The following is a 19,085-nucleotide window of genomic DNA, read 5'->3' on the forward strand; positions in this document are numbered from 1 at the left end:
GACGGCAACAATCGCGCTTCTCGCCATTGTCAAGACAAGCCAAGACAAGCCGGCATTTTTTTTTAGTCACCCTTTGCAACTTTGTTTGCTCTGTGTACGTAGTAGTACATGCGTAGTGCAAAGAGAATGTTTCAGCCGCACTGCCTCCAGAAACGGGCAAACTTTTTGATAGCGCATCCGAAGATGAAGACTTTGAAGGTTTTAAGTAAAAATAAAATGTTGTTGTGGACATACGGAGAGTTCTTTCTTTTTTTTTTTTGCTAAAACATGGGCGGGTATGGCACGAGTGTTGCCTTTTACGATCACTTAGCGTTGCTTAACCCTTTGAAGGTTTTTGCCGTATATGTACGGCGGCGGTTTTCTGTCCCGCAAGGTCTTTGCCGTACGGGCACGGTTTCGATCTTCCGTTTGAAATTTTGCGCCAAAAGAACAATGCGTGCTCACTGGGGGGTGCTGCCACCTCTTAGGACTTACAAGAAGTGTTTGAATTTTGTGCTGCCTTCTTACGGAGATAAGCAGAACTTATGTCTAGCTTTAGCGCGGCGGCACAGACTGCGGCAACACCCCTTTTGTAGTTTTGGTTTCGCCGCGTGATCGCAACGGAGTCGCGCGAAATTTGAGTTTTCTTTTTGTCAGCACTATCTTGCAGGGGCTGCCGAAGTTGATTTCTATCTTTATTGGCGCTGCTCTTAGCTTGCTTATCACCGTTGCTCGCGAGGTATTCTCGCCCTCTGTGGCAACGCGCCTACGCGGTTTCGATTCCGCCGCGGGATCGCAACGGAGCCGCGCGAAACGTGTTTTCTCTTTGTGGGTACTGTTTTGCAGAGGCAGCGAAAGTTATTTCTATCTTTATTGGTGCTGCTCTTAGCTTGCTTATCACCGTTGCTATTCTATTCTATTGAACATTTTCCAGTTGTGAGTGATGCTGTCACCAAAGTACTGTTCCTATTTTTTTTTTACTATTTATTCTCGATTATATACATTTTGTAGATTCATGATCCGCAATAAAGTAATTTGACCACCTGGGAAAGTTTTCTTCAAAATAATTCGACCCTCAAAGGGTTAAGAACTCACTGGTACGGTGCATTTCACAAGCATGTTTAATTAAGCCTCACTAACCTAACTGGGTTAATTCGGGTGTGCCTTATACACGGGTGCGTCTTATATACCAACTTTTTCAATGACAGCCTGCATATATGGCAGGTGCGTCTTATACAAGGGTGCGTCTTGTACATTGGAAAATACGGTAAATTCTTCTACAGTTAACTCTAAGGGCCTCTTGTTGCCTCTTGCTTACTACACTTAATTTGCTTACTTGCTACACTTAACATGTACTTAATTAAAAGTCATAGCACACAACGGATACAGAGGGAAAATAAGGCCTACAGAAACACACACAAAGCTAACTTGCAGACCTGTTTCAAACATCTAAGATTGCAAGTTGATGTTGTGTGTCTTACTTTCAGTCTGCATCTCTTCTGCGCTACAATTTTAAATTCAATATGTTGCACCAACAATTGAACCAATATTTTGATAATTCTACGTCATTTACATTCACTGCTCATACGTGCCCGTTCTTGCAGAAGCCATTGTAAACCAAATTGCAATTTCCTGTCTCCCACTTTTTTGTGTGTGTTATAAACCAATGAACTGTAGCAGATCTATTTCTGCACTGTGTTTTTTGTTTTTGCTTTTCGCCGTATGTATTACTACGCTCTTTGATGTACTCCTTATAAATTTCTTTCTCACAGTTTTCAGTTCACCTATTATGGGAACGGGTCTTCCCCCATATAATGATGCTGCCTAAGCCTTTAAGCTTCCAGAGTGAATAAGACACAAGTACGCAATGAAAAAGAAATGTTTGGATGCTCAGTTCTGTTGGAAGAATAAGGATATACGGGTACGCACAATTACACAAAGTTAAAGGGGGCTGTTGTCACATTTGCAAAGCAAAATATATTGAACAAACATTACTTTCTATTTTTTTCTTTTAAGCTAACTCATTTGCTCCCATACCACAAACCACCTGTGTTATTCTGGGCTTTGTTCACAGTGACAACCCAAATTAATTAGTATTTATTGGTTTAGCAACCTGTCATGAAATATTTGCAGGATAGTGAAATAACCACTGCCTCTGTGGTCCTCTTGATAAGCAAAAATCCCGTCAACTAAGCTTAACGCAGGGACTTTGTTTCTCTAAACTGCGATTCCCTCGGTCTCGCAAACACGTGGTATATGGCATGCACGAAAACCTCAACGTGACCGGCGCATGCGTACAGGGGGTACTCGATGTGGAAGAAGAGGTCCTCTCTGCCCCAGGGAACCAGGAACCGGACAAACCCATCACCTTCGAGAGAGAGAGAGAGAATGAGCAAAAAAAAATAGCCACAGATGTGCCACATGTGCATTTCACACAAACACACACACTTGTGTTGTCCACACAGTACAAACAATACAGAGAGAGAAACAGCGATCACAAACACAGAACACAGACATGACTGGAACATATCTGCTTGGAAGAAAAAACAAAACAAAAGAGCAATTGATGCTGACACTCACAAAGATAGAGATGGGGGTATTCAGGAGAAAGATTGGTACAGGCAAAAATTTGCGAGGCCTCATTAAAATGGGACAGCGAAATTGGCGCGTATCCGACTCGAGCGTCGACCAGATAGCACCGTCGCACCACTTTCCACCAGTGCCCGATATCAATACAACAAGTCAATCATTTTATTCCAAAGGAAAGTCAGATTGCTCATTTCTAACCGCAGTGCTCCTGCTTTGCAAGGACACTGAGAGGTATCCAAAGAGCGCGGAGTCACGCAACAACTCAGGGTGCACACCACTCTTGCTTTCAGCAGTACATGTACACATGAAAGTTCCGAGTGTGAAGGGTGCCCCACCTAGCACAAAGAATAAACAATGAAAGAAACCAACAGCCACAGAAACCAAGGGGAACAGGGGATTTTGTTAATTTATTTATTTATTTTGTGGTGTTGATCAATTTAGAATATTACTGAATATGTTATCGCTTAAAGCTAATTGATTAGAAAAGCAGAAGAAAAAACAACCACATGCCGCCGGTGGGATCCGAACCCACGACCTCCGAATTACGCGTCCGGTGCTCTACCTCTGAGCTACGGTGACGGCTGTCAAATCTTCTGTTTTCAGGGGTATTTATGTTTACAAGTAACCTAACCTTGAGAGTGTTCATCAGCGCCACCCACGTTCATAAGTGATATCTGGTGCATTCACTAAGCTCTTATCAAAGCCCTGGAAGCTACTATGCATCGCTGTATCCAAACTGTCTAGTGAGTCGGGTATCTGCTCAGCAGGTCACCACTCCATGGTATCTGAATCCGAATCATCGACTGAAACACGCTGTTCCATTCACGGGGAGAGAAAATGTGCTCCAGATTGCTGACTGGAATTTGCCACAAGGTTTTTTTTTACTGACCTCTTTCGCTATTTGGAATCCCACTGTTTACAATGTTCCTAAGTATAAGTAAGAACTTTTTACTGACCACTTCCACTATTTGGAATCCCACTGTTTACAATGTTCCTGAGTATAAGTATGCACCATCTAGAAAGTTACAAAGGACCAAGAGGGCAAGGTCAGCCCAACACATGTCCATATCCCATCAGAGTGCATCACATACTGGGCTTACCAGACAAATTGAAATCAAATTCATGGGTAGCATGAGGGAGAGACTAGAGAGAAAAATTTTACGAAGAAAACCACATTGGCCCCTATATTTCATCAACAAAGAAGGCAACAGAACCCCCCCCTCGCCCCCAAATGCCCACTCCAAGATTACCATAAATGCACCCCTGCCCTGCATGGTCACACCTGTCAATAGAGGCACAGTGAAGAAAACAAACCAAGCACAGTGGATGTTTGTAAAGAGATCACTTTAAAACAAAGGCTTCGCACACTTTTTCCCGTTCCTCCGTGGTCCACACCAACTAAAGTAGTTTACTGACCTCTCAAAACTGCACACTGGAGCAGTTTCCGGTATAAACCACCGCCACAACACATAGTCCAAAGATTCTTCCACAGTCTCTTCCTCACCCTTGGTCCCCGAGCGGCAGATCCTCACCACCAGGGTGAGCCGGTAGGCCTGCCAGGGATGCCACATGCCGTGCAGGCTCAGGTTGTAGAATGCGGCGCCCTCTGTCAGGGGCACCGACAAAAGCGTCGAGGGGCCTCCCCACCAGGGGGGCATCTCCACTGCCCGCCAACGGTCGGACGACTGAAATCGCTCCCCTACCACGACCACCTGCATATGCACACAGACTCCCACGCTCAGCGCCTACATCACTTCTTTCACTGCACTACACTCAACTACAGTACACTGAACTGTACTGTATTACAATTCAATGTTTGCGTTGTACTGCATCCATGTACAATACTGCTGGTGAAGGAAGTCTACAAAGCTTATAAGCGAACACAAAGCGTGGCAGTGAAGGTGTCTGCCATGACAAGCCTAGTTGAGGGCCGTGACACAAGACAGCATTAGTCTACTAGTATAGCAAAACAGCTAAACGGGCAAGTTGGTAGTACATATTGAAAGATAAACAGCGCAAAGACGAAGACCACAGTAAAAGAAACAGGACGAGTGCTGACTCACAACTGAAAGTTTATTTGAAGACAGCAACACAATATATAGAAAAAGCGGCCAACCTATCAACAAGCATACATGCACGAACTCGTGTTGCTACGTGGCATCAAGGCATGCAGCCTCACTATCGCGTAATAAATGGCTTACTAACGCACAACTTTGTTTTCTTCCTCATGCGGTAGGCTTCCATAATTTCACGTGTCAAGCGGGACGCGAGCTTGAACTGCGGTCTTCGTGTTTGCGCTGTTTACCTTCCAATAACTACTAGTATAGTTGTGAGAATAGACACAAGAGGGCACTAGGTGCAGGACGAAATGGCAAGACAAGTGGGAGAGGCAAAAACTGAAGGAACACTTGAGCTCTACCTTAAGGGTATGACGCAATAGCTTAATGGGTTAATGCCCATATATGTGAAATTGGTCATTCTCTACTTATATAGATCCATGGGAGTCTTCATACCACTCCTGGCGCTTTGGCGCAGCAGTTAAGCAATGCGCCACTGCTGTGTGATGACAGGTGCTGCCACCTGTAGGGGCTTGTGCGACCCAGGTTACTTGGCACCTCTAGCGACCAATCATTAACTGCCACCTGCAACAGTGCACAGTTTGCTCACAATCCGGTGGGCAGGTTGTGATGATCCCTTAAAGGTGAACTGAAGAGGATTCTGAACTTGTCTTTTTGCCACGGGAACTCGATCTACACGTTCCTAGCATTCTTAGAAACTTCGATTTATTGCCCTGTGTGGCCAATTTCCCTAATTAAATCGAATTAACGTCCGGCTCCCGCCCTTTTTTTTTTAATTCTGCCTCGTACGATGGGCGGAGTCGACCAACGCGTGAAGTTCCTTTCAGCTCCGTGGAGGCTTTGCTTTCGCTTTATTTTGTTTTTTAGGTTTCCATGAATAAATAGTTTCATTCGCAGATAATATAGCCGCAAAATAAGCCTGCAGAAATAAACATACGCGTGGACTATTTGCTACTACGGACTACTACGTATTACTCCGCTGATGGCAGAGCGGCAAGCCGCCACGGGACTGGGTGAAAGGCACTCCACGCGTTGGTCGACTCCGCCCATCGTACGATGCAGAATTCAAAAAAAAGGGCGGGAGCCGGACGTTAATTCGATTCAATTTGGGAAATCGGCCATACAGGGCAATAAGTCGCAGTTTCTAAGAATGCTAAGAACGTGTAGATCGACTTCCCGCGGCAATATGACAAGTTCAGATTCCTCTTCAGGGCACCTTTAAGGTCACATGACCTAGGCGGCCCATCTGCCTCCTAGATTGCTTCTGAGGGGATTTTGTCGTGGATTTTTAACTCATTGTCAACGACACCGACGCTGGATTTTCTGCGACACGAGCTCCTTAACGCTCTCGCGTTAGAAGGGTACAGGAGTATTTTTTCTAGTGTATTGCACGCAACTGTACTGAACATTGCTGTATCTATGCACCACTAATGCTGTCGAGAAAAGCATGATAGAGCATTGAAAATGAAGACAATGCAACGCAACAGTCCACATTCCATCCGATGCTTGGAAACCTAATCTTACCAAGTACTTTTTCAAGCAAAAACATGCAAGGTGGCTGTTCAGCAGTCTCCCAAGCTTAGACTGGCACCATAAAAGAGATGCCCTTTGCTTGCCTTGGACGAGGTCGGTCGAACGTGCACAAGCAAGGCTTGCAGGCCCCTTGCGCGCAACTCCGCACCCGACCCAAGGAAGCCGCGGCGCTCGACACCGTAGGCCCCCTGGTACGGCAGCGTCTCTCCTTCCAGGGACAGACTCACGCCCGCTGAGCTACGTGGGAAGGCCAAGAAAACAAACGCGTGAAAATTAACGTACGTACGTAGGACTTCATTTTCTGTTTAAAACAATAAAAAGACCCCAGGCAAAAAGCTACAAGCAAGTGGCTTCATGCTGACTGAGGTCCTTGCACAGCTTGGCGGAAAAGGTTTTGGTTAACAAAAGTAAAGCTATTTTGAAACAATGCATAGGAAAGGTTTAGTGGCATATAATGCAACAGGAGTATATATGCTGCATTCCTGAAAGGTAGAATGAACTGTCTAGGCCAGCAGTGTCATTAATATAAATAAAATTATAGACACAGCAAATGCAGCAAAACAATAATAAACCAAGAGCCCTACCGTGACCAATATGCCTGCATTAAATAAATCACAAGAATTCATACTGTAATGGTTTGGTTTGGTTTGGTTTATTGGGGTTTAACATCCCAAAAGCAACTGAGGCTATGAGGGACGCCGTAGTGAAGGGCTCCGGAAATTTCGACCACCAGGGGTTCTTTAACGTGCACTGACATCGCACAGCACACGGGCCTCTAGAATTTCGCCTTCATGGAAATTCAGCCGCCGCGGCCGGGATCGAACCCGCGTCTTTCGCATACTGTAATGATATGTGCCTACCAACTGATGTTAGCAGGTGTTTCTCACAGTTTTGTTTCGCAGTCGTTAAATTTTAGTTAATAAACATTATGCTATGTCGCAGCGACTCATTCAGGCCTGCATTAGTTAATCAGGTCAATGCTAGGTGGCACCTCCTGTCCTTACTCTATGCAGGCTGGGCATTTCTTTTCCCAAACACCCAGACTAATGAATGTCCTTACACTAGCCTGTTCTGCTACGATTGTGCGGGTAGGGCTAAAGTGAACTGAAGTGCCGACATTGTTGTGGAACACCCGCCTTTCATTCGGGAGGTGCTGGGTTCGATTCCCAGTGCCGCTGGGTAGCCACTGGTCTTCTAACGAGTACGAAGTATCTCCCAGAGTGGCGCTCGGCTCTTCTCGTGTGAAATGCTTGGAAAAGGACTTTGGGCCAACCTCGCCCCTCAAGGGACCTCGATGGACCTCAATGGACCTCGATGGACCTCGATGGACCTCGATGGATTTCGATGGACCTCGATGGACCTCGATGGACCTAGTGCAGTAAAGTCCTTTGTGTCCCCTTTTTTTCTTTACAAGGTGCAGTCGAAGACCCGTTTTCCAAGCACTTCATCGCAGACAAGATGAGCGCCAGGCCAAGGGAAAGCTTGCACCCACTACATCACCGGTGTGTGCCCGGTGGCACTGGGTATCAAACCCCGCACCTCCCAGATGCGAAGCAGGTGCTCAAACCACTTGGCTACCACTGCTATTTCGCTTTTTTTGGCTGAAGAACCTACCGACTGTCCTTACACTAAACTACAACAGCTCACTCAGGCCAGCATGCCATTATTGTGCCAGGTGGCGCCATCTATCCTCGCTATCTATAACTCGAGAGGCAGTGCCCTACTTTTTGAAGCTAGGTCAGGGTGTCTTAGAACGCGCAGCTACAAAAAGAAATTTAACGAAGAAGATGACACATGTGCAGTGTGTGGTAGATCTGTGGAAACAACTGAACACCTCATAATCAAATGTGATGGTATCCATCCGGATGTCGATGCAGGCACAGTCACTCTTTCTGAGGCCCTAGGGTTTAAAGATAACAATGGTCATGTAAATAAATCTGCAGTGGAAGTCAGCAAAAAGCGATTGGAGGATTGGTGGCTGAAAAGCAGAGATGTGGCATAAGGGTAGAAGTGTAGGAAACCGTAGGTAAAGATGGTGGCGAATCTTAATGAGAATTGCCAACACAGTTGAACGAAAATAAAGAAAGAAAAACTGAGCATGGTGGCAATTGCCAACACCCCGTTTCAAAGGGGGCGCTCCTATCCATCCATCAATCCACGCAAATCCTCACCAGACGATCTTGCCGGTGAGGTTTTCCTTGCGCACAGCCGTGCAGCCGTAGAGCCACTCCTTGTTGCCCTGCAGAGAACAGGCGCACACGGTCAGCACTGCGGCCAGCCAGGGCACAGTCGAGCGTGCCTTACGAGACCCGACGCCCGCAGCATCACGTGGTGCCTCTCCCGAACGGGCATCACCAGCCACCGGGAGACCAGGACCTGAGGGCAGACGCACCGGAAACTCGGTTCAACAGCGATCCACGGCAGTCGACACAACATGAAAACTCCCCATCTACCTCACTTCCATGTAGAGCTGGCATGAGTGAAAGACGTTTGAATGGACAACGAGGGTATTTTAACAGCTACCTCTCTCTAAACAAGTGGAAAATGTTGTCACCACATCTTTTTTTCAATTCAATTCAAATCACCTTTACTTTCAACATTTTTACGATGTTGACGATCTCCCAGGCAAAAAGCTGTATTAACAGCTTGACGAGGCCTGGGAGCCGGCGGCAGGCAGCAGTGACAGCGGTACAAAAAAATTGTATACAAGATATCAATTGCTATTACACACGGTCATGCACATTTTATCAAGGTCACATTTTATCACAGATTTACAAAAATAAGAGGTGAAGTAAACTAATCAAAAAAAAGATATTGAGATGTTATACAAAAGCCAGGGTTAAAGGGACACTAAGGAGAAATTGAAGTTGGCTTCTATCGGCAGCATACCAGCTCGTGATTACAAAAACACCACTCATACTGACAACAAAGCTCTTGTAACGTAGAAAAGAGCGAGAACCAAAATACAGGTATCGCCGCCACAGGCCAAACTCGCAGTACAAGCGCGGTGACTTCATAGGACAAAACAGTGTTGCTAGAACCAATGGTTCTAGCAACTCTAGGACCCGAGAAGCCACAAATTACTGAGGCGCAGCCAATGCATGCGCAAATCTCTTTGACGTCGCCAGATGGCACCACGTGCCCGCCAGCTACGCGTGCACCTGAAGCATCGGGACCAATCAGCGCCTGCTCACCGGTGTTAGGGGGGCTCCCGGTATTCCGCTAGCGGTAACAAGGTACACGGTATGCTAAAGGTGTCTATTTGCGAGAACTTCGTTGACGACTTCGAGAACGAGATCCATCGTAACGCTGGCAAAACGCCAGTGCAAACGTAAGCGAAGCGACTGTAGCGACGGCCGCAATAGCCGATAGATGCCTTCAACGTGCGGCCGGCGGTAGCTTTCGTTTCGGCTGCTGCTAGGCCGCACTGCTGACTGCCAGAAATCACGGAGTCTGCGTTACGTCATGTGCACGTCATGTTTCACGTCACTTAGTCCTGTGTCGTCATAGGAGAATCCCAAGTTTGAATCAGAGCGGCGGGAAAAACTTTTTCAACTTCGAATCCAAATTTCTTAGAAATAAATGCATCTTTCGCTGCCGGCCAAGTGGCAACAAAGCCATGACATGCCGAACTATCGGATTTTGCTATAAAAAAAATATTAATAGTGCTCTCCTCATTGTCCCTTTAACATGCACATAAAACTGCAAAAAAAGCTATAATTGCACATATGAGAGGTTAAACTACAATGTGTATGTTTTATTGAACACGTTACCATTTTACGCCAGAAACAGAAATGCCAGAAACATCTGTAAGCACAAATGTCAACTCAACACTGTTTCTCTCTCAAGTGTTAGGTATCGTATTTCCGTCTTCCTTTGCGGTCCACCTCTGCCGGTCGGGCAACACCCACTTTCATGTACGCAGTCCGATGCGAGCTATGGTGCACACTCTACCTAAGCACTCGAGCCTGAAATACAATTTTTCCTCATGTTGGTTTTAAGTCAGCATTACAATTTCGTTACATTGAAAGTGTGACAAAATCTACTTTGTTATACTGAAACTACAAATACGTGGTGTTTTAAGGATGTAAATTTCTGAAAACTGGAATATATTGGTACACCGAGGATCCCGTGACATTGCGGTTTAACCGTACAAGCTAAAGAATTCTGATGCCTCTGGCTTGTTTAATATAGTCAAACATCAAAAAACTGGCTTCGTTAACTGCTATGATTCGTCAGTGGAGTAACACAGGATGCCATGAACCATGGCCCACTGTTAGCAACTGCTGTCTTTTTTTTTTTTAACTTGTAACCTGCTATAGTGTATAAGTATGTAAAGTTTTACAGCTTCTATAACTTTAAAGTGTATCACTACATTAACCTACAACAACTGTACTCCTTGCAGGCCAAAACATCAAACAGCACAAGTTTATGCTCTACGGGCTATGGGTTCCATGCCGTGGTTTCCCTTCTTTCTCAGAACCGCTGTAAAGTGGTTCCATTATCACTGTTCCACTATAAATGATGCTGAAGACGAATTCCGCTATTCCTAATATACTAACGACGTTGACCACGCAGGTTCCATAACGGAGCATGTACTTACTACCTTTTCATGGTGCGCCATGTCCCCTTTGTTTTTCTTGAAATTTCTTTTCTGTTTGCACCAAATTACAATGTGCAACCTCTGTCAAAAATATGCAGCCCATTGGCTTTCATTCTGGGCCACACAGCAGTCTTTGCATCGCAGCATTCGAAATCCCTCAAAGCTAAGAGGACACTCCCGTTCCCACCCTTCCGGAGCTCAGAGCATCCAGATGTGTTAACGTAGCCTCACTACATGGCTTACAAGTAAAGCCAATTGGCTGAATATTTTTGACAAAGGCCCTACAGACCACTCTGCTTCCACTAAAGTACTCACTAACAAAAATAAAGCTCCTGAGCATGACTTTTAAAAGCTGCCTAGCAGCAAACAAGACTGCGAGCTTTACGGAACCCTCCATTCTGAGTTCGTACAATAGGTATAACTAGTCTCGAAACGATTCCATTCCATTTTTAAATTTTCTGCTCTTTGTCTGAAGGCCAGGGCACGGCATCAATTCAACCAATGACAAAGGACAGGAAATTTAAAAATACATTTTTATTTCCATGCCAACCATATATATATATATTTTCTTTGGAGGCGAAATTCTAGAGGCCCGTGTACTGTGCCGTGTCGGTGCACGTTAAAGAACCCCAGGTGGTCGAAATTTCCGGAGCCCTTCACTACGGCGTCTCTCATAGACTGAGTCGCTTTGGGACGTTAAACCCCATAAACCAACCTATATATACTATATATATATGAGAGAAGCCAACAGCCACAGAAACCAAGGGGCACAGGGGATTTTTAATTTATTTATTTTGTGGTGTTGATCAATTTATATTACTGAATATGTTATCGCTTAAAGCTAATTGATTAGAAAAGCAGAAGAAAAAACAACCACATGCTGCCGGTGGGATCCGAACCCACGACCTCCGAATTACGCGTCCGGTGCTCTACCGCTGAGCTACGGCGACGGCTGTCAAACCTCAATGGCGCTGGTGAACACTCCCAAGGTTAGGTTATTTTTAAAACATAAATACCCCCGAAAGCAGAAGGTTTGACAGCTGTCGCCGTAGCACAGAGGTAGAGCACCGGACGCGTAATTCGGAGGTCGTGGGTTCGGATCCCACCGGCGGCATGTGGTTGTTTTTTCTTCTGCTTTTCTAATCAATTAGCTTTAAGCGATAACATATTCAGTAATATAAATTGATCAACGCCACAAAATAAATCCCCTGTGCCCCTTGGTTCCTGTGGCTGTTGGCTTCTCTCATATTTATAACGAGCCCCTCATTCCCCTTTCCTCGTCTACTTAAATATATATATATATATATATATATATATATATATATATATATATATATATATATATATATATATATATATATATATTATATATATATAAATTTTTATTTCCAAGCCAACCTTAGTTCTGGCAGGACCGGCTTATTGCGAACCGAGCAATGCCTGCGGCCAGTGGTGCCCACCTTATTCTTCAGGACCCGCCAGGACGGATCAGTGTGGTCCGACCACTCGCCGGCCGATCCAAAGTAGGTGAGCTGACCGTCCGGAGCCTCCATGGCCTCGAGGGGAAGCCGCTTCCCATAGGGACGCCGCAAGAAGTGGAACTCCACCACCGCCCTGATGTGCTCCAGATCCTTGGTCAGCTGGATCTGCAGCCAAGCAGCGAAGACATCAGTGTGGCCGTTAACGTCTACCAGGCTGGCAGAGGTTGTTAATGGAGAAGGCACTTGCAATCAGCACCTGAGTAGTCGCTTGGCTCTATTCATTGGAGTGGAAATGTTGTCACCACAACTTGCTGTTTTCCCAACATGCTTGCAATCCATTTCATATGTAGCAAGCAACACTGCCAAAGCTGGCATGCATGTTCATGCGGACTAAGTCCGCATGCAAAAAGAAGTTCGCCACACAACCAAAGTGAACGTAAGCGTATTTCGCTGCAATGAACCCTAAAGGAGTATAGACACCTTTGGTGGGATTTCTTCTTCTCTACAGTGATGCGTAAGACACTACTATGTATGTATGAATCATAACATGGTATTCGCCTATGACGGCTAAATAATTTATAATTGGATTGTTCGGTCATGCTGTTTTGGTTTCGGTTTCAACAGCCGAATGATGACTGTGACGTCAATGAGTGCTTATAGGTCATGTGACGTGCGGCATGAAAAAACTGCAATGTAATTGGAGCTTCTACATTCGTTGCCGTTCAGTCTCTTGAGGCAGGCTGGGTTTGGCACTGTAGTGAATCAAGGCAAAGAAGCAGCAATTATATCGCAGTTTTTTTCATGCCTCACGCGACCTATACCCACACTTTGACGTCACAGTCATCATTTGGCTGTTGAAACCAAAACCGAAAACAACACGAGAAAAATTTGATTACAAATAATTCAGCGGTCGTAGGAGAATACCACATGGCTATCCGTGTATAATAATGCCTTGAGCCTCACTGCAAAGAGGAAAACACGCACCCAAAAGTTAGGTGTCTATACTCCTTTAAGTGCTGTGGCTGGCACCTCCTGAACTTATTTTACCGCTACAATTTCATCCTGCGAGTCATCGAGGCTTCAGGAAGCAAGAATTACATGTGGCGATATGATATGCGGTTGGTAGAGCGAATCGCTCTTACTCAATCTGCGTTCAAAAAGTAGTTCGCTCTCAGTGAAGATTATAGCCAGATGCCATGAACAGTAACAGCCCAACAGCTTCGACCGTGATTTTCAATACAGCAGTGAGCCGGAAGATCTGCCTTTTTGTTCGGATTCAGTTCCGACACTGGCAACAACAGAAACCAGCCTGGATAAACAGGCAGCCGTGCTCCGTGCCCAGCTATGGTGTTTCCAGTTACTGTTTTTTAGCAAGAATAGTACTCAAAATAGGACTTCCATTTTTCTGCAGATGGTGGCCAATATAATACCAACCATAATGCATATTTCAGAAAATTCTCAACCATTTTTCTTTCTTTTTACACACAAGTGTGTCTTTACAAGTTTTGTTTAATTTTTTTCCTAAAACCTTGTTTTTGGCAAATAAAGCTTTCTGTTGCAACACTTATATGGTTAGAGAGCACATTTATATTTTGTAGAAACAAAACTAACCAAAACCTACAAAAAAGGTCATTTTCGCCACGGTAAGGAAAGAGTTAAGGCCCTGCTCCATATATCTAGAGACCTCCCTAGCGATCTCAGCTTTATTTACATACCTGAAAAAACTCCATCCGGGATTCAGGCACTCACCGTGAGTGCGAAAAACTGCAGCGCAAGCAAGAAGCAGGGCTGCAGTAACACACCAACAAGGGAACAAGAAATGCCACATGTTCTGCGGCTGGTCTGACGTTAAATTTTGTATCAGGACCTTGAAGATTATCCTCCTTCTTTGCCCCTTGCAAATATGCAATATTTGAAATTAATTTCATGCGCACAGCCATAAAATGCTGTTCCTCAAAAGATGCAATGAACACGAATTCCTACCTGGAGGTGATGACGGGAGATGAGATCAAACAACGCTCTTGCAGATGCCACCACGAGCTGCTGACACCTGCAGGGTTAGGAACAAAAAAAGATTAATACCGCATTTACTCACATAATAGGCGCACTCGCATAACAGGCACACTCGCATAATAGGTGCACTTGCATAATAGGCGCACTCGCATAATAGGCGCGCTCACATAATAGGCGCACCCCAGTTCAGTCGCGAAAAACCATTTTTATTTTCACGCATAACAGGCGCACCCCAAACTTCGCACTGTGATCAATACTGTATTCCCACGATTGCTAGCAGACGCCTATTATGCGAGTAAATACAGCATATATATACTAATATGTATATATTAAATATGTATATGTGCAAAGCTAACTTCCATTCACCAAAGCAAATGCATCCATGCACTCCTTCAGGTATCACCACTTGCATCCGTCAACCAGGCTTCATTCACGCACTCTCTCACATGCAGACATATGCGGAAACGCAAAACTAAAAAATGTTTTGGACGATCAATGGGACTGAAGCGGAGGAAATGCGAGAGAATTTTGCTTTCATTTGCCAATCTATTCCAATTCTGACTACATTCCAATTTCAATTCTATTCAGCTCTTACCCCCGCATTTAGTTAAGAGATGAGGCGCTCTGCAGGTCATGCTGTGACTTCTTCACTGTGTGGAAAGAAGTGTTTGGAAACTTTGTGCCACAGTTTTGGAAAGTTTACGCATGGGAACAGCAGTAAAGCCTATCTCTGACCACGTGACAGTTGCAGAGAAGAAGAAAAAAGCCCGCCCAACAATTCAAGACTCACACTTGAGCGAGGCAAAACTTTTTATAATGACATTACAAGCAACGAGAGTGGGGCGTGATGGCATCCAACTGTAATCAAGGTCACCTGCTGTGGGCTCGAAAGTAGTTGAAGGTGCCAGTGTGGTTCTGCGCATGTTATACAAATGAACACAGAAGCACAACGCGTTAAGTGACAAGAATGCGTCCCTTACCAAACGATAGTCAGATGATCAGTAGAGCCCCAAACTCCCGGCACAGCCGTGCTCTGAAAAAAATGGAGGATAAAAAAAAATTGTCTATAAAGTCTTTTTGCACAAAAGCCGTACAACACAGAAACAAACGACTAGTTAAGAAGGACTGCCAATGTGTCTCTTAAGAAATGACAAGAGAAATAAGCATTTTCATTTTTTCTCTTTACCACCTAAACACTTTTTTGCAGAAGGCTTAGGTTTAAATTCCCAGAGACTGAAGCACGTGGTTGACATCCAAGCTCGCAAGCAGACAAACAATTTCATCATTTGCCTGCAGTTTATGAGATGAATAAAAATGAGTTATTAAGCCCTGCAGATGCCTTTGGTGCATTCTGTTCAACGTAAGTGTTCTTTTTAATCTACTATTTGGTCATTTCTCTCATTGTGCACTAACTCCTCCAGCATTTAACACTATTCCAGCAAAGTTGCAGTTAGACTGGAACACTTGTCCACACACTACATAACTGTGGTTTCCTTCTATATTAAATAAAGAAAAAACTCTGAAAAGCCACACACACAAAACATCCAAGATGCTGCAATACATGAAAGTTATTGCACTGACTACATGCAACTTTCAAACACTAACAAATACAACACCACTTCTTTTGAACTGCTGCCTACCATTTCATACCATACCAATTAAAAACACATAAATACAATCTGAAATATGCACCCAAGAAACATGTACAAAATGCAAATTTCGCACAAGACTAATTAAAACCATGCCCCTTTTCGTTTGTAATCCTTCCTTGTACCACTGAGAGCAAAATACGCCCCCCCCTTAACATTTCCACAATGTTCGCTCCAAATACTGCTTTAACATAGTTTCTCATATTTTGCTACGCAGTTTGAACAGACACATAACCGTTTTCTGTCTTCAGCCTTACTGGCTCCACACTACGGCCAAATGGGCGAATTGGTGATATACATTCCTTAAGGGTAAACAGAGTGAAATACGTAGACAAAAACCATAGGAAACACAGAACAAGTGCCGAACCACCGTTCCGATGAAGTTCTGTTCAGAAACGCCCTTTACAGCCACTGAATGACATTCTATACTGAAATTCTGTTTGAGTCAAATGTCTTGCAATGCTTTTTGAGGCCAGGCCTTTGTGTCAAGCGTCTCGCAAAGCCCTTTCCTGCTGAAAACATGGGACTGGTGTCGCGACAACGTACCGTAGTGCTGATGTGGTGTGGGTGTGGCTCAAGGCGAGTAAGCTCGGTGCGGACAAGGGTGTCCCTCTGCCCACCGGCAATCGACAGCATTATCACAGGCAGCCGCGGTGGGGACCACGCCGCTCTTATCCGCTCATACACTGCGTCCAGGTGCGAGTCCAAGATGGCTGCACAAAAGCACGAAAAAATGTGCCGCAGAGCCTTTCTTGTCAACTGCACTCGTCATCACCCAGCTACCACCAGCGTCCGCAATATGAAATCAGCTTGAGTGAAGTGTGCAAGTCGGACAACACTGGGTAGCACCGCATGACTTTCAGCATTGATTTCAAAATGTACGACAGCTTACTTGAAAGCTGGCAAGGTAAGCTGCAAAGAGTTACAAGCGGCAAGGTATGAGTGTTACAGGTCATTTCAGAAACCAGAATTTCAGAAAGAGTGCCCTTAAATGCACCTCGTGTCACAGCATGACCTTCCTTCCTTCTAAAATAAGTTCCAATTTAATTGAGCGGAGTACCAATGAAAAACCTTGTGGTCTAAAAAAATGTGCTCAAAAGATGCCCTTTTAAAAACAAGTACACTTAGTTTGACAGTGGTAGTACATTTACACGAGCGCAGGTGCATTTTTCAGCACATCACAGGCTCCCAAGTAAACCAAGCAAGATATATTCATCAAAAATATCAGGTTTTCTCTGACAGGCACCATGATTTCTTCCTTACAGGAGCAAGCGCAGTTCATCTAAGCCCACACAGAGACAGTTTATTTGGAAGCGACTAAAACAGACACATGTGCAGACACACACAAGCCAAGTGGCAGGCATACAGAAAGAAGACAGACAATAAAGACGACACAGTATGCGTACATAATCAATAAATACCGCTGAAACCTCAGTAATACTGACCTAATACCAAAACACAACTAACACTTCAAAAAGGTACAACACGACTTTTGACAGGGACAAAAGAAAAGACACACGAGGATAGACGCCGACTAACAACAAAAGTTCCTTTTTGACACAGTTTACCAACTCGTGCAAGCATAAGTCCTAACAACTAACACAATATTCGAACAAAAAATCTCAAATCCCAGGCAGCAAAACAGTGCTGAATGCCTTGGGTTGACTTCCCTGGTTTAGGTTAGGTTAGGTTAGGTTAGGTTAGGTTAGGTTAGGTTAGGTTAGGTTAGGTTAGGTTAGGTTAAGTCAGGTCAGGTCCGGTCAGGTCAGGTCTGGTCAGGTCCGGTCAGGTCAGGTCTGGTCAGGTCAGGTTAGGTTAGGTTAGGTTAGATTAGGTTAGGTTAAGTCAGGTCCGGTCAGGTCAGGTCAGGTCAGGTCAGGTGAGCTCGAGACAAAATGAAGCAATTACAACAGCCGCCTGGCTCCTTCTGTCACCACACATGGATACCACAATGCATTAAGGGCAAACAATATGGTGTACTGTAGAGTCTGTGGACAGGGAGCACAAGTAAGATCCTTCATGTGATCCTGGCTTCGGAAGAAACAGGTGCTCCATGGGTCTGAGTGACTCACCAGCGCTGTGGTGCGGCGTGGCATAGCTCATGATCAGGGACACACTGTCCGGCTCAAAGTCCTCGAGGGTGAACAGAGCCCGTGCCACCACACCCCCCTGCACAAAGAAGGCATCGTGGGAAAACACACCTCTCGTATCAGTAGGCTCTCCACTGAAGTCATGGCACAACGAAGCCACATTCAGGCATGCGCCATTCGGCACCGTTTTCATCCTGGTAAGGACACTTCATTCTGTCTTGAGCACTGTAGTTTCTTCAATAATGAAAATAACAAACACTAAATGACAGCTAGCAAGTGTACATTCGTGAGCAATACCAATGAGAACCAAGTTTTCGAACAAAATTGCTAATTTTAGTTATTTCTCCGCTAAATCAGCAAATTACGTTTGGATATCATACAACAAGAACAAATCCAGCTATAAGACAGAAGATGCCTCACGGCGCTGTGGGTACTGTAATAAAAAAGTTTATTTATTTATTTATTTAATAAAAATAAATAAATAAATAAATAAACTGTTTTTTCAGAGATAACTGCACAGTAATCTGTAAATGAATGCTCAAAGTTTCTTCCCTCTTATACTGCTCACAATTTAGCACCACAACTGAGACTATAACGCATCCACATTTTCCTCCAATGAAAAGGAAGCTGCCTTCCAGTTAGCAGCCTACACTGAGACTGAGATTATCTGAGGCTAAGAACCTACAAAATTTTCACCACAATGAAGTGCTTTGTTCTTCGTCATCACTTCACTGCATTTAATGCGCCTGACTCCTTCCCTCATGTCCCAAGTCCCTTCAGTACTGCCTTCAATTCAAGGTCAACGTTAACCAACTTAACTCCGATTACAGTTCTTCGGCAAAGTGCATTCTGCTTCGGGAAATGTAACTCAAAATGATGAAAGAAGTTATGGCTCGTGATCTAAATACACAAGGGTACACCTACTGGTTCTATCCAGAAGTTACCTCTAATAAATATATTGCAGTTGCTGCTAGCACACCGCCACATTTTTATGTTACCTTCGCACTCACGAATAACTGCTCAAACCTTATTTCACAAGACACTCTACCACATCTATTAAAGGGGCTGCG

The 19,085-nt window shown here is 44.6% G+C and overlaps 1 protein-coding gene across 1 annotated transcript in view; it reads right to left on the reverse strand.

Moving 5' to 3' along the window:
• PGAP1 (GPI inositol-deacylase) overlaps positions 1–19,085 on the reverse strand; it is a 46,778-nt gene that overhangs the window by 14,397 nt on the left and 13,296 nt on the right. Inside the window, exons 5-14 of the mRNA XM_089588055.1 lie at positions 17,998–18,094; positions 16,472–16,638; positions 15,257–15,309; positions 14,247–14,313; positions 12,243–12,428; positions 8,484–8,555; positions 8,351–8,418; positions 6,263–6,416; positions 4,073–4,280; positions 2,278–2,347 (exon numbers count right to left, since the gene is read on the reverse strand). Coding sequence (XP_089444181.1) covers positions 2,278–2,347; positions 4,073–4,280; positions 6,263–6,416; positions 8,351–8,418; positions 8,484–8,555; positions 12,243–12,428; positions 14,247–14,313; positions 15,257–15,309; positions 16,472–16,638; positions 17,998–18,094 — 1,142 coding nt within the window. The remainder of the gene's footprint in view (positions 1–2,277; positions 2,348–4,072; positions 4,281–6,262; positions 6,417–8,350; positions 8,419–8,483; positions 8,556–12,242; positions 12,429–14,246; positions 14,314–15,256; positions 15,310–16,471; positions 16,639–17,997; positions 18,095–19,085) is intronic.

Source organism: Amblyomma mixtum, chromosome 4 (genome assembly GCF_055824585.1).
Source record: "Amblyomma mixtum isolate Tamu chromosome 4, ASM5582458v1, whole genome shotgun sequence".
Lineage (NCBI taxonomy): Eukaryota > Metazoa > Arthropoda > Arachnida > Ixodida > Ixodidae > Amblyomma > Amblyomma mixtum.